At 39.0% G+C, this 27,420-nt stretch overlaps 2 protein-coding genes across 2 annotated transcripts in view; both read right to left on the bottom strand.

The window, feature by feature from the left end:
• Positions 1 to 374: 374 nt before the first annotated feature.
• LOC113230812 (ATP-binding cassette sub-family A member 10-like) lies at positions 375 to 27,182 on the bottom strand. The gene is made up of 14 exons (XM_026464901.1): positions 27,022 to 27,182; positions 25,089 to 25,218; positions 24,723 to 24,877; positions 22,543 to 22,659; positions 21,277 to 21,378; positions 19,460 to 19,598; positions 19,035 to 19,302; positions 18,905 to 18,963; positions 16,882 to 16,994; positions 14,412 to 14,670; positions 6,526 to 6,747; positions 3,784 to 3,906; positions 1,192 to 1,280; positions 375 to 680 (listed from the first exon to the last, which is right to left on the bottom strand). Exons 1-14 carry the CDS (start codon positions 27,034 to 27,036, stop codon positions 375 to 377), a joined length of 2,097 nt encoding a protein of 698 aa, XP_026320686.1. The 5' UTR covers positions 27,037 to 27,182.
• LOC113230811 (ATP-binding cassette sub-family A member 12-like) overlaps positions 27,054 to 27,420 on the bottom strand; it is a 29,856-nt gene continuing 29,489 nt past the window's right edge. Inside the window, exon 8 of the mRNA XM_026464900.1 lies at positions 27,054 to 27,239. Coding sequence (XP_026320685.1) covers positions 27,054 to 27,239 — 186 coding nt within the window. The remainder of the gene's footprint in view (positions 27,240 to 27,420) is intronic.

Genomic DNA, 27,420 nt, shown 5'->3' with positions numbered 1-27,420 from the left:
TCCTTTTGCGGAGAGGTCGCAAAAGGAGGCTGCGGAGCGGGTGCGCGAGGACGCGGCAGACGCGCACCCGCTTCGGCGCAGAAGGCAGTTCGCTGCTCGCCTAATCCCCTAGTGAGGCCAGCGGGCTCTGGACAAGGACTTCGGAGCCTGCATTGCACGGCCTCACTCGTCTGGGGGGCGGGTCGGAGGACAACCGACTCGCCCCTCCGTTGGCGCGGGAGCCCTGGCGCAAGCTAGGGCGGCCGGGCGGCGTCGTGGTGAATGTGCACCACGGCGCCGACTCAACCGGCGGGAGGTAACCTGGGGGGTTTTAGTGGGGTAGGCCCACCAGTCTGGAGGGAAAGTCCCCACATAATCCCTGAGTCTCCCTGGGCTCAGGGGTATCTATAAAGATTTCCCTCCCGTAAAAAAAAGGGTTGATGCGGGTGCTCACGGTGGTGCAGGAGAATACGCGGATTCTCAGCCGCCTCAGGCGCTTTGGACGCGTCGGCTGCCCCGTCTGTGGCACAGGCGGGGCGGCGGCATGGTGGCATGCGGGGGGTGTCACGCGCGGCGCGGTCGTAACCCGCGTTCCTGGCAACTATCCCCCCTCCGAACCCCTCCGGTGAGACCCGCTTGTGGGAGGCCGGAGGAAGACCGGAGAAGAAAGATAGCCGGAAGTTGGGTAGTGGCAAAATCTCCTAGGAATGGGCGTTACAAATCATACATAGTTATTGAAACTATATATTGTGGCAATATCAAATATCCGATATCGTGTATCTTAGAAACTATACATCGATATTGCTCCGCATCGCGTATTTTTTAGTGACGCCGAATCAAGCCGAGCGATCACCGAGTGGATACCAACACGAAATCATATATTTTGCAAACTATATGTATACGGATATTGCTTCGTATCGGATATTCACTGAGTGGATATCAACACGAAACCATTTTTTGTGCGTCTTCGATAACTCTATACTAACATTGGCCCGCATTGCTCTTGTATAACTATATCCAATAATATATAGTTTGAAATCTGATTTCAAATATCAGTAACGGCAATGTATCAACGCAGCGCGCTCGCGGGCTGTATCTATGAATATATAGTTTCAGAAAATATATAGTTTCGAAATCCGATTTCGAAAATTGACATATAGTTTCGATACGATATTCAGAAAAAGCTATATTACCCATTCCTAAAATCTCCACGTGGGCGGAGCGGGCTGCACTGTGGTCGGCTCTGTGGCTTGTCCGACCCGTGCGCTGTGCGCGAGACGACAATCCCTTGGCTTGTGTCACTGAAATTGTACGAGTCGGGTCATCCGTCGAGAGAAAATCTTAACACCGCGATTCAGAAATCAGTTAAAAACGTTCAATGCCATCCAGCGGATTTTATTGGAACGAACAAGATCGTCATACATCCACGCGGTACAGCGAATCATTCGGTATAAAATATAGCAAATACAGCGCTTGATAATATTATGTTTAAACGACGAACATGTAACAGCGCTTTAGCTACTTAACTATGTATATACATTTATTGGCAAGAATAACAATAGTTATACAGAATAGATACAAAGCAATATTAGGTAGGTACATTATATATAGTATTTACATTGTTGTTGTGTTACATTTTGTTTTTATACCTAACGTTATGTTGTTACTGTCAACAACAATTTCTACAAAGACTTATGATATGAATTATGAATTTGTTGTGTACAGTTATTTCAGTAAAATAATTTAAATTAATATAATTGTAAATTTGAAAATTCTTCAATACTATTATTACTCTTTAGCACTCTGTGAAAATTCATTTTGTGAAGTATGATTGGAAATTAGTAACGTGTTACAACAAGGGAAAAAACGCTGCAAAATAGTAACGTGTTACAACAAGGGAAAAAACGCTGCAAAATAGTAACGTGTTACAACAAGGGAAAAAACGCTGCAAAATAGTAACGTGTTACAACAAGGTAAAAAACGCTGAAAAATACATAACGATCCTTTCAATCCATTTAATTTTCCAAACGCAGAAAGACAACTTTTGTTCCTCGCCCAAAAACCATTATAGTAGTAGTGACATCTAGCGGCGTGATTAGTAACCACGGCATAAAAATGTCTAGGAAATGTCTTTCAATACAAGTACTAATTGCAACATACAATACAGAATTTATATATTATCGGATCAGGGGGTCGATTCAAAACCTTACGATAACTCAGTTGTCGAACAGTTCGATTTGATATTTGTTTTCATTTTTATTCACAACACCTGAATCGAACGTCAAACTGTCATATTCGAAACCGAACCGAAATGACGTCACACCCGTACGATTAGTCGAACTTCTCGACCGACAAAGGCCACAAACGTTATCTAGAACACAGTTATCGAACGTCCTATTGTTTACAAAACAAGAATGTAATATGGAAATCTCTTATTATTTTCAATGAAGTCGTGATTTTGTTCAATTTTGTTAATTTATTTTAATGCAAGACTAATGCATTCCTATGTTTTTTCATTTTCATATTTCTTATAATCGATTTCACCGACTAACTTCGTAAACGCTGTACGATAACAATATCGTATCCGAATCCGAATCCAACGTTTAACTCGGAAAGTTCTGAAAGCTTGGAAAGCGCCCTTCGATTCAAGAACGATATCCAACCGAACGATTCGATTAAGATATCGAAGAGTTCTGAATCGGGGTCCTGACTGACTTTGAATTTGGGCGTTATAACAAACACCATAATCTAAAGAACATTTTTATTAATATTATTATTATTATTAATCTCTCTTTAAATTGACAGCAAACAATCAAAACCAAAACTAATAATACTCTTAGGCCACCGCGCCGTTACGTTTTTTTTCAACCCACCTCACTCGCGCCTCGCCGTCTCTACTTCACGGCCATTTACACAATATAAACTACTTCCATGCTTTTTTAAATATAAATGAACTTGCTCTTGACCACTACCTAACACTGGAGCAAAGATAGGATCTACGATGGAACAAGCTCGCCTAGAAGATATCTATTCAGTCACACCTTAAAGGTATCTGGGTTGTATGTGTTCGGAAACACAGTCGCAGGCAGGGAGTTCCATTCCTGGTCTGTGCGCATAATAAAAGATAATGAGAAGCGCTTAGTACGCCTGAAGGGAATATCGACCAAGTAAGGATGATATCCCGCAGTACGTCTGGATGTCCAATGGTAAAAGGGGGTAATATTCTGTAAAAAACCGACAAAGGGGCAACTTTGCGCCGGTGGTCGAGGCTATGAAGTCTAGATTTGACCTTATCGTCGTCAATGCTATCTTTAAATTTACCTAAGACGGGATTTTGACCTTTTTCAGAGTTACGATTTGTAGTATATAAAGTAACAGTCATTTAAGCTATTGGTCCATGGTTAATACAATAATAATTAACCTTAGCTCACTGCAATTTAATTTGTTTTACGAAACCTTTATTGTTTCTCTTTTTTTACCAGCAATACATCAGCCAAACCGGTAAAAATTTGTAAAACATCATAGAGCTGTCACACACGGCGACTTTAGCAGCGATGCAAACGCGATGCAGTCGCTAATCGTCTACACTACACTTGGGATCTATAGGAGATTGCACTTGCACGCATTTGCACCGATGCAATCGCCTATAAATCGCAAGTGTAGCGATGCAATCACGCGTTTCACAAACGCGAGTTTGCATCGCTGCTAAAAGTTACCGTGTGTAACCAATGTTAATGGTAGCCTCGTGTACAACTACCAATAGTATAGTTACTAGTATAGCATTGTATTATATATGGTACTTACTTAAAAATAGCGTCATTATGTTGATTTGTGCAATAATATGCTCTGGATTGAGCAAGAAGCTCAACGCATACAGATGCATCAGGCATGCTGGACCGAACGCCAGCAGGAATATAAAAATTGCACCTGAAATTTTGTTTAAAAAATTCCATTTCGTCGCCTTACTTTCCCAAACTCGTATCTTAAAGCACAATATTACTGAAATACAAAAAATGGATTGTAAATACAAATATTGCAGGCATCACATTTCATTCATATTCACACACTGGCTGTAACCTATTCATAAAGTAATTGATAAGAATACTTAAAATAAACAGAAAGCTATGCCATCTTCTGAATAATAAATCACTCTTTATAAGATACGAGTTTGAGAAAGTAAGGCGTCGATTTGTAAACTGTCAATTTCTACATTATATTGGTGTAATAATGCCACATATGCAAAATCACAACTTTTCGGGAAAGAGGTTTAAAGATTCTGCGGACGAAATTAGTAGAAGATAATTTTTTTATGCTTAAAAGAGGAGAGTTATAAAATTTCACTTACTTACACACATAAGTTGTTTCATGTAGGTAAGTAGTTCGTTTTTTTTTTACAAGTGAGCATTTGACCTCCGTCTCACCAGATGGAAAGTGACGATGAGGTCGACGATGAAGTATGCACACCAGTAGCGAAGCGTTAAAATTTTTGTTAGTAAAGCCGGAGAAAAACAAAAAACACTTTCTTGAAGAAAAAGTGGCGCCTTGGCGATACTTAACCACAACTTATTAGCACACAAGGTACTAGTACACTTCATTTCACTGATTAACTTATTCCACACTTAAAACTTTGCACAAAATTTAGTATTTGATAATACGTGGAAAATTTTAGGCAAGCCGGTGAAAATCGAGTTGTATGGACTCCTTGCCACTGACGCACACCTATTCACTCTCGCCTCGAAAAGACTCGCAGTTACAGCGTTCAGGGAATTCCACTCCATAGCCGTTCACAATATAAATGTGAAACGTAACGTTTAGTGCAAATCCTTTGAATATGCACAACATAGAATTGGAACCCCAGCCTACATCTTGTCCACTGACGATGGAAAGGGGAAGGCGGAATAAAATAGTGCGATTCCCTAGCACACCATCCTTGATATAATATCATGTACAATTATTTTTGTAACTTTCACCATGAACCAATGGACTCAAGAGAACTGCTAATGGCGATATAAGACGGCGCGGCGTAGTCGAATATTTAGTACTTATTATTACACCAGATGTCGTGACGAGCACCATATAACCATTTTTGTAACTAATTTGGTTTATATTTCTCTCTAATTTCTAGTGATAACAAACAAATCAACTAGATGGCGCTTATTGCACAGATTTTTGTGGATACTGCCAGCTATTCTTTTAATTTGTTTAGAATTAGCTTCATCTACTCATGTTATGAAGCGTTAATATAAAAATTTGTGTGTAACACACAATGCCATCTATTGACGCACATATTTTTATCAAGGTTCAGAAAACAATTTTAGGTCATAGTCAATATTTGAGTAATATTACAAGGAAAAATAAATATATATAATATAAAAAATACTCTGTCCAAGTTCCGTAATTATTGACATACAACCATGGCCAAAAAATGCAATAATTCCCAGATTCTTTTCTTTTTAAGTTTAGTGAAGCGACATGCTCTTTAGTTCCGATATTTATCGAGCCAATAGATTATGCAACGAAGATTATTCAAGTTGATAAATTTTGGTACATAATCCTTGGAACATAAAATGTATCTGTCTAATATTTTATAATTAAATTAAATAAATTATAATAAATTCTTATTGTTTATTATAAAGAATTGTCGAATTCTTCTCCATATGAACGGAAATCATCACTTGAATCCTCATTAACATTAATTATTAATTCTTGAGTACACAAATTGTCAAACGCAATCAGACGATATCTTTTTTTTAATCCGCTCACATTCACAATTAAAACTTCTTCATAAATAAAATCGATTGTTATAAAAAATCGAATCAGGGACGTATTAGGACATACCTCATTGATTACAATTCGAGCTGTCAAAAGTTGAATAAATGGTTGGACTTAGTCATCATCGAGCATATAACCAGAAACAGAGACGAAATGTCATTTTATTTGTTTGCAAACTATTCTGCCAAATCGTTGCGATGACAACTGCGCTCCGATTGGCCAGCCCGAATTCGAAACATTTGACGGGTGTCAACAATTGTTTCACTTCAAATCGACCAGTTTAAGTTTTGCTATAAAAGACGAAAATTAAAAAATTACATATTTAATTACCGATCAAATGTGATACCGTTTGTTTTGTAATTAGATGTTTTTCTTGCAACACCGAATGGAGCAGCCCCCATTGTTAGAGATCTTATTACAATAAATACAGAACATTTTGGAATATATGGAGACGTACACACAGGCCAGTTGTTGGTGCTGTACTATTTCAGCTTTCTAATTTGTGATTTCAGCGCAAATGAGAGCTGATATTTAAAAGTGATGTATGGTGTATTTCGTCTCTATTTCTGGTTATATACTTGATGGACGGAGCATACTTTCAGGCTATTAATCAGCGCCATCTAGACATAAGATGTAATTTTGACCTTTTTCAGGGTCTGTAATATAGAGATTAAGCAATCCTCTTGAGTTATTGGTTCATGTTTTTACGTATGTGACTGTATTATACCAATATCACGATATTCTACATTGTAATTGTCCGAAAAATCTAATTACCTAAAAAGTCTGGCCGACTTATAGTTTCATCAGCATCCAGAACTCTAGCAGCGAAAAGCAATGAAGGGGGTATCACAAGACTGTAAATTGACAAATGGATTGCCATTTTTGAATACCAAATGATGAATGACGAACAACCAGCTGTCATGTGGCGAAATCGCACTCCAGTATAATACTCTTGAACGGCGAGAAGAATAAAATGTGGCAGAGTTGTTGTTATTACTGGAATAGAAAAAAAAATTAAATCTGATAGAAAAAGCTTGTCAAAGTCTTAACTTTGACCTTGGTGAAAGAATCATTTATTCCTTATGTAAAATAAATTTACACTTGAAAACGTAACATTTAAGCTACTGCTCGTTCACTACGCTGACTTCCCTGAGAAGAACGAGCAAGAAACTCTAGGGATTGTTGTTTTCAAATAATTTATTTAATTATTTTGCATAAACTTAAATGCTTATGGAATACACTTTGAATCAAATTTGAGTGGAATCTGGAGCCATGTCGTCTTACCATATATTTTTATCTAACACGTCTTCAATTTTGTAATATACTTTTCAATCAAAATATGTTTAATGTAGTTTTTAAACTTAGGAAATGATAATCATAATATATGCTCCGGAATCTTATTGTAAAAACGTATACAGTTCCCCATAAAAGAGTCGTTTACCTTGGTCAAACAAAATCCTGGTACCATGAGTTTGGACTAAGCTCTAATAGTAACATTATGGATATCTTCTTTCTTATTGAAATTATGTATATTTATATCACGCCACAGTCATGATACCAGTCTCCTTAAACTTATCTCGGAGAGAAACCCAAGAACCTAAAAGGTAAACGAACAAATATGGTTTGGTTAAACAAGTGTTTTAAAAATAAAAAACCGACCTCAAAAATTTGTTGAATCTATTTGCCAGGTTTTATCGAAATCGGTTCACGGAAAGTAAATGAAATTTGCTGTCGTATGTATGAACCAATAGTGTGAAGTCGAAACACAATGTTTAAATGTTTTTTTTTCCTACGCTTTCTTATCAATAACAGCAGTGCATCGAGTATATAACCAGAAATAGATACGAAATGTCATTTAATTTGTTTGAAAACTACTCTGCCAAATCAGTGCGGTGACAACTGCGCTCTGATAGGCCAGCCCGAATTCGAAACAATTGACGGGTGTCGTCAATTGTTTCACTTCAAATCGACCAGTTTACTTTGACTTTGCTATAATGGACGAGAATTGACGAATTACATATTTAAAATTTAATTACCGATGAAATCTGATTCCGTTTGTTTTGTAATTAGATGTTTTGCTGTTTTTCCCACACCACCGAACGGAACAGGCCCCTATAGTTAGAGATATTATCTTACAATAAATACAAAATATTTCTGGAATATACGGAGACGTACACACAGGTCAGTTGTACTATTTCAGCTTTCTAATTTGTGATTTCAGCGCAAACGAGAGTTAATATTTAAAAGTGACATAAGACCCATTTCCCTAATGAGTTGCCAGGGATGGATGGCATCTATTTCTGGTTATATATTCGATGCAGCAGTACAACACTCTATTTTACCATCCATTTCGCTATCTAGTTTAAAAAATACGATCATTACGGTTGATGATCGTCAAAGAAACGACGAGACTGAGTACATGGTCTGCAACGCTACAGATCCCCTACCCGTACGCATAGGCGAAGACGCGGTCGAGCCTACGGGCCAGTTTAAATACTTGGGATCTGTACTTAGCGCGTCCGGAGACATCGACTGCGACGTCAGAGCCCGAATCGCAGCCGCTTGGGCAAAGTGGCGTGAGGTGACTGGTGTAATTTGTGACCCCAAGATGCCGGTTAAGCTGAAAGGACAGGTCTATAAATCCATCATTAGGCCTGTCCTTTTATATGGCAGTGAAACGTGGCCCGTACTTGAGCGTCATAAGCAGGAGCTGCGTGTCACGGAAATGAAGATGCTGCGCTGGATGTGTGGAGTTTCACGGAAAGACCGTGTCAGAAACTCCCGCATCCGCGGCAGCCTTCATGTCCGTGACATTGCAGATAAACTGCAAGAAAGCCGCCTACGTTGGTACGGCCACATCTTACGGAAACCGGCATGCTACGTGGGAAACAAATGTCTGGCTATGCCACCTCCGCCGGGCCCCGGTAGAAGGGGCAGACCCAAGAAGTGCTGGCTTGTCGTCGCCAAGGGTGATATGCGTGCCAATGGTCTCACCACTAAGGATGCCGAAGACCGTGCAAAGTGGAGGAGAAAAAGTAGGAAAGCGGACCCCGGGCTCCGCAGCAACCCTGCTGAGGACGCAACCGGGACAACGCTAAGATGAGACAGAGAGAGAGAGATCGTCAAAGAAACGGTTACACGAACTCTGGTAGTGAGATAGATGCCTTGCCGCAAGAAATCGCATCGCAGCAATGCAAGTCGCAGTTTTCAGCGTTGCCAATTCGTATCGCGTTTCGGTTTTGAAGGCGAAGGATGCTGGTGAAATTACAGGCACATGGGACTTGTCAACTTATGTCTCAGGGTGACAGGAGTAGTGGTGGTGACCCTCAGATCTAAAAAAGAAACCAATAAACCGTATCATCCATAATTTGCTACCGTTAGAGGTGGAATGTTTTCTTCAAATTTGAATAGTACCCTCTTTCCAACAAAAATAAAACCATCGAAATCGGTTCACATTTTTGTGACGTCCGCTAACTAAAAAGCGGCTACGTGATAAAACCATTTTTTGAGATATCATAAAAACCATAACCCAGTTTTAGAATATTGAGTTTGTTTAATGATAATTCAGCTACGCAACGTTAGGGTAAGTTCCGATAAATCGAACATGTTAACTAATTAGAATTGTTTTTAAAAGAAGTTTTATGCTCTATCCTCTGACATTTAAAGCGCATATTTGACAATTTGTCACATAGCCGTGTTTTAGCTGGTGGACGGCAGAATTAATGTCGAAGTAATAAGTTGCAAATTGCTTCCCTAGGCGGGGTCACTACTTCCCCCAAATTATTAACAATCCAAAGCAGGAAGACGTTCACTACTGAACATTCCCAATAGAAAGTCACCATATACGGTGAATCATATTTAACGTGACCATCTGTTTTTTCCATCAAGGCGGGACGCGTGTAAATTTATTATTGTTTTAAAAATAATTTAAAAATAAAACGCATGTTTATGGTAAGTAATTAAAAAAAATATAATGATTAAAAAATAAATAAAAAAGAATTTGAAATATTATGTATTTAATGATCGAAAATTAGAATACGAACTGTTCTTATGTAATCAGGTGGGCTGGTTTTAATATGTATATTTTGCGGACGAGCAAATTTGCTTGTAATTTATAAGGTTTAGCACCGATTCATTCCCGTCAAAAACAGAACTATGTAAAATACGCGGACGACATGGCTTCATTGCTGCTACGCTTTTGCGCCACTCTATTAAAATTATTGTCAACGTGTGTCCTGTTTAGTCCAAGCACGACGTTTTTAAGTACTTTGGGGACAGTCGGGACACGAAGTTTAAAAGCGGGACTGTCCCGCTCAAAGCGGGACGTATGGTCACGTTAATCATACCCAAAAATAATCTACAATCTGTCAAAATTATTTGTTCAAAATCGTACAGTCTAGAGCACATCAAGCGCAGCACTTCTAATCGCAAGTGCAAGCGTGACTTTTCAGAATGTTTAAACGGTGAAGGGAAACGTGATGAAAACCTATATGTCAAAGCAGAGGATCTACTCATGTTTCCCGCACTAATACGGTTCATTTTGCTAGGGTCGAGCGGCAGGGACGTTGGCTTCATTTCAGAATTTATATTTTAACAACGAATGAAAGCCATCTGAAAAATGTACATCGTATACTATACGTGTGCTATTTAGTTCAGTTGATATAAAACAATCGTTGGTACATGTAAAGTACCTATTGAATACATTGACTTACAATTATATGGACGTCGGGTCCGCGCTAAAAAGTGTCCGAACTTATAGGGCGTTAAAATCGTATACAGAGCGTCATCACGCTTTAGTCTTCGTTTGTTCGACTGACAGCAAAGCAAGCAAAATTAGACAGTACTGCGATGACATTACAATTTAAATTCAACGTTTTAGCTTTTTCATATTCCTTTACATGTCACTACGTTTAAATAGGTCGACTTGGGACATTTTTTTCGTGGTTTGTGTATTAGACCCGTCGTCCATTTATTTGTAAGTCAATGATTGAATACAATGGTTTTCTTGTAAAATTTCGGGGTAAGTTTATGTTTGTTTTTTCTATCATGAAATTTTTAAGGAATCGTGTTTTAATACCGTAGTAATCTGTGTATATCCATAATTTTACTATTTTTTTTTTCAAAGCGATTGATTCAACAATTTCACTGTTACGCAGAATCAACTAAAGCCATTTGAGGTTGTATCGACTTCTATAAGACACATGATGCGAATGAAGCTTCTTACGTGTCTTACATTACTTATTTGACAGTAATTCTATCAGACGGGTGTAGACCACCAAGTTCACAACCCTTGCAAATCGTATCAAGCCCTTAACTCGCACTAGACCAGTCGAAGTGGACCATGGTACTAAACTCTACATAAAGGAGACCCGTGCAATCAATGACTCGGATAATAAGGTTGGGGATGAGATATCGTATCCTTGGCCTTGGTATAATAAAGCCATACATCATAAGTTATTTTATTGTATGAAAGTCATAAAAAAATGAATTGTAAGAAAAAAAATTCACTGATTTGGTGCTACATTGACGCAAATGTTTATATGTCAAAATTGGATTAAGTATATTAACGCATGTATAACATAAGACGTGTTTACGTAGGTATAGTCTGTCTTTTTTAAAGACGGCGTAAAATTATAGTACATCGCACCGAAGTGTTGCCCGCTTGCGAGCAGCTAGTGATTGCAGTCGATAATTAATATTCTATCGACTATCGACTGAATGTTGGTCGCACTTATGGAATAAATATCCGAACTTAATAAAAATGGAAGTAAATTAATTTGCTACTTCGCGAACCCAGTGAAGGTTAGTTAAATCGTGCAAAATAGCTGCGCTTGTGTTGAATATTTTTTCATGCAGTTAATTATCCCACCCTCCCTCCGCATAAAATTAATAAAATAAATAACACAAGCGCAACTACAGTCACAAACACCACCACCAAATATACCCGACACGTGTTTCGCCTCTCCACGAGCCATCCTCAGGGGGTGTCGACTGCTCGACATTCAGCCGAAGAGTGAGCTCGTTTTATTTTATTTTTGTTTTTTTGAAGGATACTTTGCAATTGCCCGCTGATGCATACTGCTACGTAACATAAACTTAAAGCTAAGTTGAGGGCGCCCAAGTGGGCACGGACTTCGGCTCAGGGTGCTACTGAAGACTTCCGCCAGAAGGGTGTGCTACGGGAGAGAATCTACCACTATACGTGCTGAAATTAGGGGCTCTGCGATTCGCCGGGAGGACGGTTGGTGCGTGAGGGACGGGACTGACTAGCGATCTGGTTGGCCTTCAAAGTGGCGAGAGTAATAGGGTCGTCAGCGTCGTTGAAGAATTCCCTTGGCCGACGGGTCCTACGTACGCGGTGGGGGTGTTCCCTGAGGGGGTCGTAGTTGGATGCAGCCACCACGAGGGGGCTATTGTGGGGAGCTGTAAATCTATGTGGAGGTTAGCGTTGCGCAGGTACCATGGGGCACCCGTCACGTTGCGCGTGAATCTATTCCGGGGAGCCTGTAGGCGGTGTATAAGCGCGAGAGAGCTCGTTCAGAATGGTTGGTGTATTTATACCCCGCTACCCCCAATGTTGCTATTGTTGAAACCCGAAAATTCCCGTAATAAAGGTGATAATGCAAAATTCAATTGTTCATTAATTATATAATCCCTGTTGTTGTACCTAATTATTTCCATTTGTTCTAAGACACCCAGACGCAGTCCTTTTTCGCAAAAATGTAAGATTTCATAAGAATGGGAATCTGGTAAAATATAATTTGTTTCTAATAAATGTTTAGCGAAATTGGACCGGTCTGGGTGCTTATGCCTAAACGAAGAAACAAGCTCTTTATATCTAGTTATAAAGTTATGCCCTGTTTGACCTATATATACATTGTTACATCTGTCACAAGTGAGCTTATAAACTCCCGACTTCTTACCACTTTCCACTCTTTCCTTGCCATTGCAAAGTCTAGAGCGCAAAGTGTTATTTGTCTTTAAAGCAACATTTACACCATTTGATTTCAAAATTTTATAAATATTTTCTGACAAATGGCCAACATAAGTCTAATGCTTGCTTTATATTTATTAATAGGCTGTGAAGGAACCGCAGTATACAATATGTTGTTGACTATCCGCCTCTGTTTCTTGAGAACTAAGACTGTAACCGTTAGGAAATGTAATCTGATAAATAATATTTAACACTAAATTATAATGATTTTTAGAAAGAGGGGCTGTTCACAACCTATGTATATAACAATTAAAAGCAGCCGTTTTATGTTGCCAGGGGTGACAAGAAGAAGCCGGGATAATTGTATCTGTATGCGTAGGCTTACGGTAAATTTTAAAAACATGTTTGTTATCTACTTCGGTTACAGTTAAATCTAAGAAATTGAGAGAGTTGTTTTGTTCTAATTATTTCTTAAACTTAATTTTTGGGTGTTTGTTGTTAAGATCGTTTACAAAATTGTCCAGCTGTCTCATACTACCCGTCCATCAAAGTATCAAATCATCAACTTACATAAAGTAATATAGTATATACCTATTGCCTGCAATATGTTGGTTTCAAAATGATCCATAAATATGTCTGCCATTAAAGGACTGAGAGGAGAACCCATTGTTAGGCCATCATATTGCAAGTAATATTGTCCGTTAAACCTGAAGTAGTTTTGTTTCATGCAAAGAGATGTCAATTCTATCAACTCGTCAACTTCCTCTGGATGTAGTCGTCGCCTTTCTAAGTGATCTTCTTGAGAATATTTAAAGTGTCAGTGTAGGGAAGATTAGTGAACAAGCTGTCTACATCCAGAGAAAGTAATTTTGCGTTATGTGGTATGTTGATGTCGTTGATCCTTTGTATTGAATCTAAACTATTCTTTAAGCAAAAAGGCGGTTTGATAAAAGATTTTTCCCAAATAATGATATTTAATTTTTAGCTAATTCGTAAATTGGAGCACCTATATATGAGACAACTGGGCGGATAGGAATATTCTGTCAACCGTGACCCTGGGACCTATAAAGGGCCCGAAACGTCGGTTTGGTTGAAAAAACAAATATACGCGATTGAAATCCGAAAAATTAGTTTCATTTCCTATGTGTAACAATCGCGAAAACCTAAGAAACCGTTATGGATCGGAACAAACTATAGTAATCATTAGAACGTCGTGACATTCACAATTCAGTCATTTTTCGCAAATGTTTATCTTCTTTCATAATCTATCGATAAAACTATCGACAATAACCATTTAATTATGAAAAGTGGCAACCCTTCACATGTCATTTTACTCCGTCTTCAAAAAAGGTAGCCTATAGTTGTGAAAATTATCGCTTTATTTTGTTCATATCTTATTATTTCGTTTATATCTTTGAACCTCTCTCGTAAAATGTTTAATTTTGCAGATATAGCCTTATTACACCAAGGGTGCGAAACAAGGTAAAACGACAAGTTGAATTTAAACCCTGTTGACAGGATACAACATGACTAGATACTGATGCTTTCGTTGACATGGTTTTGTTGTTACGCTGCTAATAGAAGTTGGTTGACTTCTCGCATTAACTGCAAACATGCAGTCAATCTGTTATCAGCCTTAATGTTGATACCGATATAAGGCGTTACAGGATCATTTCAGGGTTCAAAATTAACTGGTCAAGTAAACGTAACAATATAAAATACTAACAGAATGAAACCCACGTGGCCCATGCATTACACAAGAATACTTTCTTTGGTTCCCAGTGTCCATGATCATTTCTTAATATTTCTTTTAGCGGAACGTGGCTCACGTTGATACCGTAATCGGGTGCATATGGCATAATTAGCGACATATATATGTTACTAAATGTGTTCATAGCTCTTGATAATGTACGGTGTGAGGGGTTGGGGTAGTAGATAACTGTCCTTTTACTCTCTATACTGTAGCCGTACACATCACGAACTTCCTGTGTTACTCGAATGTTAACTAAATTTCTGAAATCTGAAGAAAAGCAGACCTTTATGGCTAGTCACCGGAGGAGAAGCGGTAAAAACTGTTTTGCTAGACCAAATGGTTTAAGTATTTACTATTAAATATCGAATATATAACCAGAAACAGAGACGAAATAAGAACCGTCCATCCCAGGCAACTCATCAGGCAAATATCACTTATATCACTTTTAAACATCAATTTTCGTTTGCGCTGAAATCACAAATTAGAAAGCTAGTATATATAAAGCTAGTACAGAATAGTACAGCGCCAACAACTAACCTGTTCCAAAAATATTCTTATTATTATTATTATTTAAGGTATCTCTAACAATGGGGCTGTTCCATTCGGTGGTGTGGGAAAAACAGTAAAACATCTAATTACAAAACAAACGGAATCACATTTCATCGGTAATATAAATATTAAATATGTAACTTTTCAGTTTTCGTCCATTATAGCAAAGCTAAGTTAAACTGGTCAACTTCATCTCTATTCCTGGTTATATACTCGATGCTATTAAATAACGATCTTATATACAAGTCGAACTAAAATGTTATAGAAGACAAAAATGCATACAGCCATGATATATTAAATATAAAATAAATAATTTCAAAATACCAAAAATATCGCAGAATTTGAATTTGTAAAATTAAATATTTGTCTTTGTTTCTATAAAATAAATATAGTAATTTGTCAAATCGTACAGAAACTGATCATAGATTAAATTTCCCTTACCATGTGGTAAATCATGGGTAAATACAAATATAGTTTCGGGATATTTTTTTTTCAGTGGTACCAGTACATCACTGCTTCGAAATGGCCCAGGGTGGTACAACACAAAAGGACAAACTTTCAATGGTGTGGGGGAATACACATTGCCATAGCCTGTCGCATTATTTGATGATAATGTCACCACCATTAATCCTAAGAACGGAATTATTACTTGCTGAAACAAGAAAGAAGACTTCAACAGACGTCGACTTCAAGTTACGAGCTGCGCTGAAATGTGATTGGTCGAGAGCAAAAGTAGACACCTGAGCACAGACAGTAATTCCCTGTTATTGGTTGTGTTGTCACTGCGTGTGTGGTTATTGGAATATAATGAAAAATTCCACACCGTTACCAATAAAGCTATTATATTCACAATTAGCTGTCACATTCGAGTGATTAACATTAATGAAAAAATTAAAATTTTACCACAATACCGAACATGACGGCCACCGTAACTTCACGTTTTTATGTCATCGTGAGCGCCGCCGACTAATGACACAGTGCAAAATATTAACACAGTGCCAAATATGGCCGCAAGATCACAGCTAATTTTAAAACATTTGCACAGTAATTTTATCAACGTAAAAATTGGGCGCGACAAACTAAATGAAGATGTTTTTTGTTTCATAACACAAAAAATATCTATAAACGCATTGACTTACAATTATATGGACGTCGGGTCCGCGCTAAAAAGTGTCCGAACTTATAGGGCGTTAAAATCGTATACAGAGCGTCATTCACGCTTTAGTCTTCGTTTGTTCGACTGACAGAGAAGCAAGCAAAATTAGACAGTACTGCAATGACATTACAATTTAAATTCAACGTTTTAGCTTTTTCATATTCCTTTACATGTCACTACGTTTAAATAGGTTGACTTGAGACATTTTTTTCGTGGTTTTTGTATTAGACCTGTCGTCCATTTATTTGTAAGTCAACGTATATTCCTCCACCATGAACGCGCGTTTGCATCGCTGAAGTCGCCATGTGGAACCACTCTAACACCACGCGTACTACGCAACATTAATTTCTAGCACTCATCCTATTCTCAAACTTCTTCTGCCGTGTACTCAAGAATAGCCCCCTTTACAGTCACTCTATCGCGCGTGATCAAAAGCGTACAAAATTGCGTGCGGGAAAGCCTGCACGAACAATCGTGAGCGATTGCCTGTTTGAAATTTTTTACGCTAACGTTCTTTCGCGTGCGATTGCTCGTGTTCGTTTTTGTTACAACGGAAAGAGCGTCTGTGTAAAGATCAATAGCGCAGGATAGACTGCGTGAAACTGGCGCACGTTGGAGTGCGCGATTGCGCGTACGCCTGATAATTTCCTTCCAACGTCTTTACACGCGCGACCAATCGCGCACGATTGCTATACCACGCGCGATAGTGTGCCCCTGTAAAGCCCGCTATTCACTTACCAATATAAGAAATTTGACTTTGTTTGTCCGAACGAATGCCCAAGTTCTACCCATGAGTGTGATCATTTGCTGTAGCCATAACGTATAACTTGTAACCGCGTCCATATTTTCATCTGAAAACAAAAAATATCTTCATGGTACTATGCAGTGCCGCGCTACATTATTGCGCAACTGATGCAGCACGTCACTGCATGTATAGTATCTGCCACAAAACAGACTCAAAGTAAAGGAGTCACCAAACTTATCGCACCAAGCCGATCAGAAAAAGCTTATGTCCATGTAGTAAGACCGAAAAAAACGTGCGTTTCGCATCGACTGAATACCATAGATTATATGAAACATAAGGGAAGAGATACGGTATGGTGGCGTGGTTCGGGTTGCCTTGATATGCCCAAAATGCACATTATTGGCGTGTCACCATTGACTTACAAATAAATGGACGACGGTTATAATACAAAAACCACGAAAAAAATGTCCCAAGTCAACCTATTTAAACGTAGTGACATGTAAAGGAATATGAAAAAGCTAAAACGTTGAATTTAAATTGTAATGTCATCGCAGCACTGTCTAATTTTGCTTGCTTCGCTGTCAGTCGAACAAACGAAGACTAAAGCGTGAATGACGCTCTGTATACGATTTTAACGCCCAATAAGTTCGGACACTTTTTAGCGCGGACCCGACGTCCATATAATTGCACGTCAATGCGTGTCACATGAAAACAGCCGTATGGCTTCTGACTATGGATTAGGTAACTAAAGTCTAGTATTGCCAAACTAAAAATGAGTTTCAACGTCATCTAACGTCATAGCAAACACAAGTGTCATTTTTACTAATGATACCTCATGTTAAAAATGAAATATTGCAATAAAAAAAAAATAAAAATAAAACGTAATTCAATTTTGTTAAAATAATAAATCATTTTTCGTCGTTTCCAGGTTTAAACCCTAACCAATCAAGATCATTAATTTACGGTAGGTAGTAGATGATAGAGCGTAAAATTTGAGATGCACACAAGCTACAAAAGTGGCGATATCGGTACGCGACTTGGCATAGCGTCGTGGCATATCTATCATTATTTTTTTTTATTTATGCCCAATACAAGTCAGCAACAAATCTGCTGCCTGCGAATTTCCGATCGCGGTACGCAGCCGATGACGACTGTATGGCAGCGTTCATGATGAATCGGTTTACTGTGAGGCCAGACGAGCGTAATTTTATGAGTTGCGCAGTTTGCGCTGCATTCGGTTTCATATAAAAGTACGGTTTATTTCACACGACGACGCAAAATGAGTTATGTGCCGACTCACGGGCGTAATGACGACTGACTTTCCATCGCATCTTGCGTCGGGCTGGCGCGGGTGGAGGTAGGGGTAAGGGAAGGGGTCACTTTGGTATAGGATGCGCGTGAGTATAGACGTTGCATGCGAAAATATTTGATACGGAGATCAAGATATAAATAATTGAACAACTTACTTGATTGTTATTATAAGTTTTTCCTCTGAACCGATGGCTTGTCTCATATTTGTATCTGACTTAGCAATAAAAGGTTTTACTAGTCTTAATAATTCTTGAAAAACATTTATTGGCATGTGGTAGTACTTAACAAATTGATCTGGTCTATGTTCACATAAACCTGTATATAATATATGAAACTAACCACACATTAGTCGTTTCATATTGAGTGTATGTACCCAGCTTCTTTTTTTTTCGAATATTATCTTCTATTGCTTCATAAATGCATACTATTTTTAATGGATCCATTACACTATTACGACACAAACACTCCGTATGAACTCTTAAAAGCAACTGAATAAAATACGTTCGTCTGGCCCTCCAACCGAATTTCGGTCGAGCGGTCAAAAAAAATGCAATTCCCAACTTACAAAATTACGCTCGTCTGGCCTCATACAAACTTAGTGCTACAAGTGTAGTAAAACATAGTCGTCTCAAGCCGATTCCGCAACTGTGGTCACTACATAAATAGACTGCAAAGAATGCAAAGCCAATCTTCAGACACACTTACAATGATCTAATTGCTCCTCATCGTAAATGCCTATTTCCGAATCATCTTCTTCGACGAACCTACAAATAAAAAAGTGGTATTAATACCCCGACAGTGTACACTTATTCAATACTGGTACGGGTATACCTACCTCAAGAAAACTTCCTCCATAGACACCCCAACACTGATAGAAGATATTCCCAATTCATGTCTTCGATATTCTAAGGCGTCAAACACTTTCGGAAACATATCTCTCGCCTTTGCTGGTAAACAAATCGATAGCTTGCTAAGATCTTGCTTGGAATGCGTCATACTGGTTGTTGTATCAGGTATTACATCTTCTAAAACTTTTACTATTTGGTGCGCGTTTGATGGTTTACGATGCGTTTTCATCGTTACGTTGAGTTTGAAATCTGCACCTGAAATTGACACGGGACAGTGTGCTTTGAATAAAGGTGTTACCTATCATATATGAAATATACTGATGCGTGAAAATGTTTTTAAATATACGCTAATCAAAATCCGGTACGAGGACTATTTTACGCGTAAGAAGTGTACCACGTAAAGCATAATTACCTATAGCGTCTTTCAGAAAAGCTGGCGATCCATGGCACTTGACTTTTCCGTGACTTAATAAAGCTATCCTGTCGCCCAATGCATCTGCCTCCTCCATTACTGTAGTTGCTATGAAAATCGTTTTTTCACCACGAAGGAGCTGTAAAATGATAAATAAAGTCAGATTAACAGTATTTTCTTCCAACGGAATTCCGTTAAACTTCAGTTGATCCCTACCGCATCCTTATCATAACGAAACCATTTCGCCCAGCAGGCAAAGCCCGAGCGCAAATAGACAAAGCTGGTGACGTAAACAATTGGCACTACCATAGCATTAAGTAGTCACGTAGGTCACGCTTGTGGCTGGCAGAAAACCATGCCAATTATCTGGTCTCAAACTAGAGTACTGTGAGTAGGGGAGAGCGGGGCTGAACGTTCCGATTTTCATATAACTTGCAGTTTTATACTGAAAATGAAGGATTTGATTTTCAACATGTGATAATGTTGAACAAATGTTTATTGCTTTTTGTAATAGTATAGTCACTTCTACTAATATCTCAATAATATATTTCATAGAGGCAAATTTTTGACAAATTTCGGAGCGGAACATTCAGCCCCGCTTTGGGGCGCGTTGTTCCGCCTTTGAGGCAAATTGTTCCGCCTAGATTGACAGAATAACAACGATTTTCTTAAATAAAACCAACTATTTTATAAATGTACGTATGTAATGTTTATATTATGCACAACTAACTTAAAAAAAACAACTACATTCTTATTCATCAGTAACATCGCTCATTTCTTCATCTGAATCACAGTTGAGACACACATAAGTGACTATCATCTTGTCTAAATATTTGACATGAGCCCGTTTGTAGTTTCGCATCCTTAAAACAAAGAAAAATGGTCATAAGAATTTTAAGCATGATTGTAGGTCGATTGGGGAAGTTATTCCTAGGAACAACCAGCCCCTAGATGGAGGAACTAATGGCCCCAAATTACGTTTTTATACGAAGACTGACATACCGGCAAAGTAATAGAATCAATCAAAAAAATACTCAAACAATAAGATTTCTTACTAATATGTCACTACAATTTAGAAAAGTTACGTATGAATCGGCTTATAATAAACAAAGACAGACCAAAAAATTTAAACAAGAAAAAATTTACTTACGTGATATTTTGACAGCTCCACGCACATAGCTACACACATAGCCACACGTCGTCGCCGGAGTTACTGAAATGGCTGCCGGCAAGACGCATCAACTGACGCTTTAACGACGCGCTTCACATGTATCGCTACATATTTTCCTTGCAAAGTTATTGCTGTGAGAACAACTTACCCCCGGAACTACCAGTCCCGGTTTCCCCTACCAAAGCAACGGAATTCACTCCGGGTCACCACTCACAACACCAGATTCTGATCAAGTTTATTTCCTAATTGGTCTTATTGGAAATCTCAGTTTAGTAACAGTAAAACTCCTTGTGAACTTCGGGTGCTAGTGCAATTACATGCACATGGGACTTGGTAACTTCCCTATACCTCAGGGTGACGGGCGCAGTGGCAGTGCCCATCGGATCTTTGAGACTTAAAGCTTTGAGTGACACTGCAACTGCTGTGGATAGGCGCATTGCTAACCACCAGGCGCATGACTTACTCATCCCGTTATTTGGTATCATAAAAAAATCGAACCCAGGACCTCCGTCCACAATACAAACGATTCGGCCAACATGGTCGTCGTGATATAACTTGTGTGACATTATAACTTGTGGCAGCTTTATGAAGACATTCGTCTTTCAGCTCATACTAAGCTGCTGGTGAGTTGTCCAACCGTACTAACCAATAAACAATCCCACAAGGCGTGACGTAAATTGGAGTCCATGTTGCTGGTTGGTTCGTCCAATACCAGTACCTCAGCGTCGCCAACGAGAGCACACGCCACCTGTCCATCAATTTAAATCGTTATACTGTGCGATCTGTTGAGAGCGAATAGGTGTGAAGTTCCTAGTGACTCACATTGTAATATCCATTTCCCAAAAAAATCAATTAGTAGATAAAGTTCCGAAACGATTCGCAAATTTTGTAACAAATAGACAATGAGTATTTCTTTCTTTTTGCTCATAAAAAGAAGAAAAAGGAAGTGAGCGAGGAATGCATGGACACGGTACCGGCTTCAGCTTGCGAAATCTGCTGAAAGCGGTATGCTTTCGACCACATCGTCAATCATCTTTACGAGAAAATTAAGGTGTTTGACGTAACACGTACTTTATTTACATTAAAAATAAAGATTGGTAAAATTAAGCTTGTGATTGCTGTAAAGGTACCGGCCGAATGAGAAGCTTCAGTCTTCAGTGAGAAAGTCTCTCATGAGGTGTCGCTTGCGGCGTTATAAACTTCAGATTTTTAAAACCGAATACAAAGATCTATAACAATCTCTTAGACGAATTTTTAAGATCTGACTGTAGGTCAATTGGCTAGAGCATCGCCCTGGTGAGGCGTGGCCACAGGCTCGAGACCTGTCAGATGGAATTTTTATTTGTGTTCGATCTTTGTATTAATAATTGTAACAAACTAGTGATTATTTCACAAAAATGTTTAATATCACATTGTTAAAACATCGTGACGTTCAATAAAAACATAGAGTATATAACCAGAAATAGAGACGTAATAAGGGCCATCCATCGCTGGCAACTCATAAGGCAAATGGGCCTTATATCACTTTTAAATATCAACTCTAGTTTGCATTGACATCACAAATTAGAAAGCTGAAGTAGTAAAGCGCCAACAACTGACCTGTGTGTACGTCTCCGTATGTTCCAAAAATATTATGTAGGTATTTATTGTAATAAAGTAATATCTTTAACTATGGAGGCTGTTCATTCGGTGGAGTGGGCACAGCAAACACAAAACAAAAAACAGCAAAACATCTGAATACAAAACAAACGAATTGACGACACCCGTCAATTATTTCGAATTCGGGCTGACCAATCGAAGCGCAGTTGTCACCGTTTTAATTTGGCAGAATAGTTTTCAAACAAATTAAATGACATTTCGTCTCTATTTCTAGTTATATACTCGATGAATGAATAAAAACCAATACACATACCTGCAGACACCTCTTACGACCGGCATCGATCTGGTCACTATGGAGGTCGGCCTTAGGCGTTAGGTCGAGTTTATCCATATACATTTCGGCACTGGTACCCATGCCTTTGCCACGCAACTATTTTATAATTTAAAAAAATATATATTGCGTTAAACTGTCAATTTTTATGTATGATGACGATTTTGACAGGATAACTTGACTTGATGTTTATTTAGCATAGACTTGACTATACTGTGTTTTTTTTTTAACGTTAGAAGGTATGAACCTTAGTGCAACAAGTGAGTATATATTTGGATGTTTTCAATAATTCCTTGCCTTTGTTTAGACATCGTGTATTGCAATTGTTATCAGGTAATTTAAGGTTTGATTCATATCGCCGAGACGCAACGCAACGCGATGCGAGCAATGCAACATTAACTTTGTCCTCTAATAATCTCAGTACAGAGTACTAAAAAAAACCGACCTCAAAAGTACGTGGAATTACATCTATTTGCCAAGTTAGGAAATGAAGCTATTTTTAACCGACTTCAAAAAAGGAGGAGGTTCTCAATTCGACTGTATGTTCTTTCTTTTTTTGTATGTATGTTACGCGATAACTCCGGTATTTGTGAACCGATTTTTATGATTCTTTTTTTGTTGGAAAGGGGGTAATTCAAAGTGGTTCCATTTCATTTTGAAGAAAATTATCCACCTCGAAGAGATTTTTATAAATAGCGCCTAACTTTAATTTAGGAGCAATTACTTTAATGGTTGATTTTGCTATTTCTCCAATTCAAGGCGTTTTTCTCTCAACATACTTTGAATAGTAAGAACTGATTTCTATTATCTCCAGTGTCAAGTCCTATATAGTGGCGAACTAGGGGATGTTTCAATAAAACTTAGCAAATAGACGTAATTCCACGTACTTTTGAGGTCGGTTTTTTAGTACTCTGTACTGAGATTATTCACGGTCACAGTTGACTTGAGCATGGGACCTGTAATGGACCCAAACCGTTGGTTTATTTTGAAAAAACAAATAAACGCGATTTAAATCCGGAAAAATAGTTTCATTTCCCATGCGTAACAATCGCGAAAACCGAAGGCAATTAATACACTGAGACAACGCTTCACCGCGCGGGAGGGCGGCGCACGCGGTTCCACCGCGCCATCCACCGCGTCGGTAGGCGCGGCGAACTGCAGGGTCTGGCACACTGCACTCCGCACTACCACGCAGATTTTTAATTAATTTATATCTATTCCAGTAATTGTGGTTCGGATTTTCCCTAACAAATAAATAATCAAAGGATTCAGTTGACATACGTGTGTAGTTGAAATGAAGTTGAATATTATCTTCGGTATCCTTTATTTGAGTAAACAAAAACCAAATCGACAGTTTAACTGCAGCATCCTGAATGTTTCTGTATTATTAACAATTCTTGTCAAAGCAGGATCTCAGCTACATGTACAATCACTACGGCGATCAACTACGAAGCGAGTAAGTGGCGCGGGGCCGCTAGACCGCTGCCCCTACGCATATTACACCGCGGTTTGACGCAGATCTACGGGTCGTATTCCAGAACTCTACTCAATACTGAAGCAGGACTTGAGTATTGCAGTGAGCACTGAAAATCATACTCAAGTCCTTGCCATTAGGGTCGTATTTCCAGTGCTTGAAACCATACTCAAGTCTGCTCAAATCCTGACATGAGCATTGAGTAGAGTTCTGGAATACGACCCTTATGTCCACTTGCACTAAACCTAGGTCCGTCTTAAACCAATAATTGCAATGCAAAAGACACTCTTAAAACATTGTGTTAAGAGTGTCTTATCAATTTAAGCATTGGTTTAAGACATACTTAAGTTTAGTGCAATTGGACATTGATGACCCTACGTCTCCGCCACCGCGCGAGTGATTCCGCGTCCCGCGCACCGTCGCGGGGTGCGATGCAGTGTGTTAATCGCCTGAACTCGATAATTAAAATAATTATTCTGTTGATGTACCTTATTAAATAAAAAAAAGTATGGTTAAACACGATGGTATCTGTGACACCCTTAGTCGTCGTCTCACCAGATGTGCGAACTATACTTTATAATTCAATTACAAAACTAGTTTGACACGAGTTACATTACAGGATCAGAAATGTTTAACCGAAGATGTTTTGCTATAAAAAACTAGCCTACTGCTACAGTCCTGTACTTACTCTCTCGAAGAACATAATATTTTCTCTGACAGTGAGAAAATTAAAGGTGACATTATTCTGTGGGCAGAAACCTACATCTTTGCTGATCTCTTGGATTCGTGTAGAAGTATCTAAACCATTCACGTAAACGGTGCCACTCGTTGGAGAGTTCATGCCTTAAACACAAGGAAATTTAGACTTTTTTAAAATAACATGACATCAGTCAAAATCACATCAAGTCGGTCACTTTGGATCATTCATAACGCTTCTTAACGGTCATCTCTGCTCTGCATTCAACTCAGTCATTATTGAGATTCCATCTCGCAGTGAAACTCTGAACATAGTCATGTCCATTGCCCTTTGGATGACCATTGACTAGCACTATACCTGCAATAATAGACAACAAAGTAGACTTCCCTGCGCCGTTGACTCCCAACAACATGGTGATCTCTCCTCGGTATATGTCAAGATCGATATTATCCAGTGCTGTCGTAGAATGCCTAAGCCCGTGGAACACCTGCGAACAATTAGATCGACTACTTTTCTTTATTCTTGCATTCAATTCACTTGTTCTTATTTATGTAGTGTTTAGGTTAGAAGCAGTAAAGCTCCTTGCGCAAGATTTCGTCCAGAGAAGTACGGCCACCACACCTGTCTATCGCCAAGCAGCAATGCGGGCATTACGGCGTCCCAATTTTGAAGGGCGCTGGTGAAATTACTGGCATATGGCTTAGATTTCAGTATGACGGGCGCAGTATTAGTGCCCTTCAGTAATTTATAGCTCTGAGTGGCACTCCAACTGCTATTGTCGCTTACCACAAGGCGCATAGCTCACGTCCCGTTACTGAGTATTCAAAACAAAAAAAAATATTAGCCGAGACTGAAATAGGCAGTATTTACCTAAATTTCAAGGAATTATGTAACATACATAAAGTAAATAGTAGAGTTGACTTGAGTAGAATATTTGGACACGCTCTCGGCGAAGCGACGAATATTCGGCTGCCGAATGTTCGGCGTAAGATCTGTGCATATCACTCGCAACCTGTTACGACCTGTCTCATTGCGTTGCGTGCTAATGCGTGAAAATGATAAAACGATAGAACCAAACATGACAATTTCTGGACCTGTATTGAAGAAGTCGCTACAGATAACATGCAAAATGGTGAGGATGTGGTGAAAGTTCTGTTGTACATGAGATTGATTTTTATTAGAAAACTGTTCGCCAAGCTCGCAAACTGTTCGCAAACGCAAAACAGTATCCAAGCCTATTTTCAAAAGCAGAAATTGTTTATGAGGAATAGCGCAATCATTTGTTACCAAAAAATTCTGAAAAAATTGTTTTTATTCATCGCAACCTGACACTGATTGATTTTAAGTGTTAAAGCAATAATTTGCGACTAAAATTCGTGATACATTTTGAATAATATGTGTTTTTTTAAATTATTTGACATGCGCTATTCGGCCGAATAGTCGTAGTATTTGGCCGAACACCGAATATTTAAAACAGTGGCCGAATAGCCCGAACACCGAATAGTAGCCGAATATTCATGGCATCTTTTGTAAATAGTAAGTAACGATAGAAACCTGATAGAAAGTGACGATGTGGTCTACGACGGAGCATACACATCTAAATAATACGCATTTACTGTCGCCCCAAGTGAAAAGACCCAAGAACAAATCTGCAAGTGCCTATTACGTGTAGAAGCAACATGCTTCGTGCGAATTCTTGGAGTATCCACAACATAGGGGTACCCATAAGAACCCCAACCTACGTCTAAACACCGATGATGGAAATGCACCATACCATACAATGTCATAATGAAATTGATGATACAGGCAAATTACGTCCCCGCTCGGTGGCGGCGTACCTTCGCGGCTACGGGCTACGGAGCGGGGGCTCCGTTCGCCAGCAACTTTGGCAGCCGCGAGGAGGATGACGGGACGGCATAGCCGTTTCGTCGTGAGGAGGGGAGGGAGAGGACGTAGCTCCTCCTAGTTGCTGGGGGGGTTCCGGTGCGATAAGTCAATCCCGGATCCCTCCCACTAGAGCACCCGAGAAGGCCACCGTGGGGTTTTAGCCGGTAGGAGTCCGGCATAACCTCTCCGCTGCCCCCGCGTGGGGACCGCTAGGAGGATTTCCCCACGAAAAAAAGCCAAATTACGACAGGCGCGCGAACGGCACTTGAACTGATCGCACAACGTAATGCTCGTGTGCAACAGGTGCATTTGCGTTAACCGTTCACCAACTAGTAACTTTCTTCTTTTTTGCAAGTCTTCTTTTTTACCTAGCGTGATCGTTGAGATAAACAAAATAACTCACTAAATAAAATGTCATTGGAACCACTTCTGGTGTCACCCGAAACCTTGTACCTTGGTGACTTGGCTGATTTTGATAGCAACTTCTGAGTCTATAGGATCAACCTCGAAAAACCTATTGTCTTTACGTCCGGTTGGTTTTTCAGCAGTCACGTGAAAATTCACAGTCCGCTTCTTCTTTCTTTTCTTTCGTACTATTTTTGTAGTCTTCCAAAAATTTTTCTAGAATAAAAGTTGATATATTTTAAAGGCTGATTAGTTTCATAAACTCTATTAAACTACCTCAAAGTAAATCCTCTTTCCATCCAAAATTCATTTTATACGAGGCGATGCTGATCTTAAGTGTTAAATTAACGATATTGAACCACATCTCCCTTACAGAAGCCTTTGATATTGGCGATAC

This window comes from Hyposmocoma kahamanoa, unplaced genomic scaffold (assembly GCF_003589595.1).
Source record: "Hyposmocoma kahamanoa isolate Upper Pololo Valley unplaced genomic scaffold, ASM358959v1 64, whole genome shotgun sequence".
Taxonomy (NCBI): domain Eukaryota; kingdom Metazoa; phylum Arthropoda; class Insecta; order Lepidoptera; family Cosmopterigidae; genus Hyposmocoma; species Hyposmocoma kahamanoa.
This window is presented reverse-complemented; position numbering and strand designations above follow the sequence as displayed.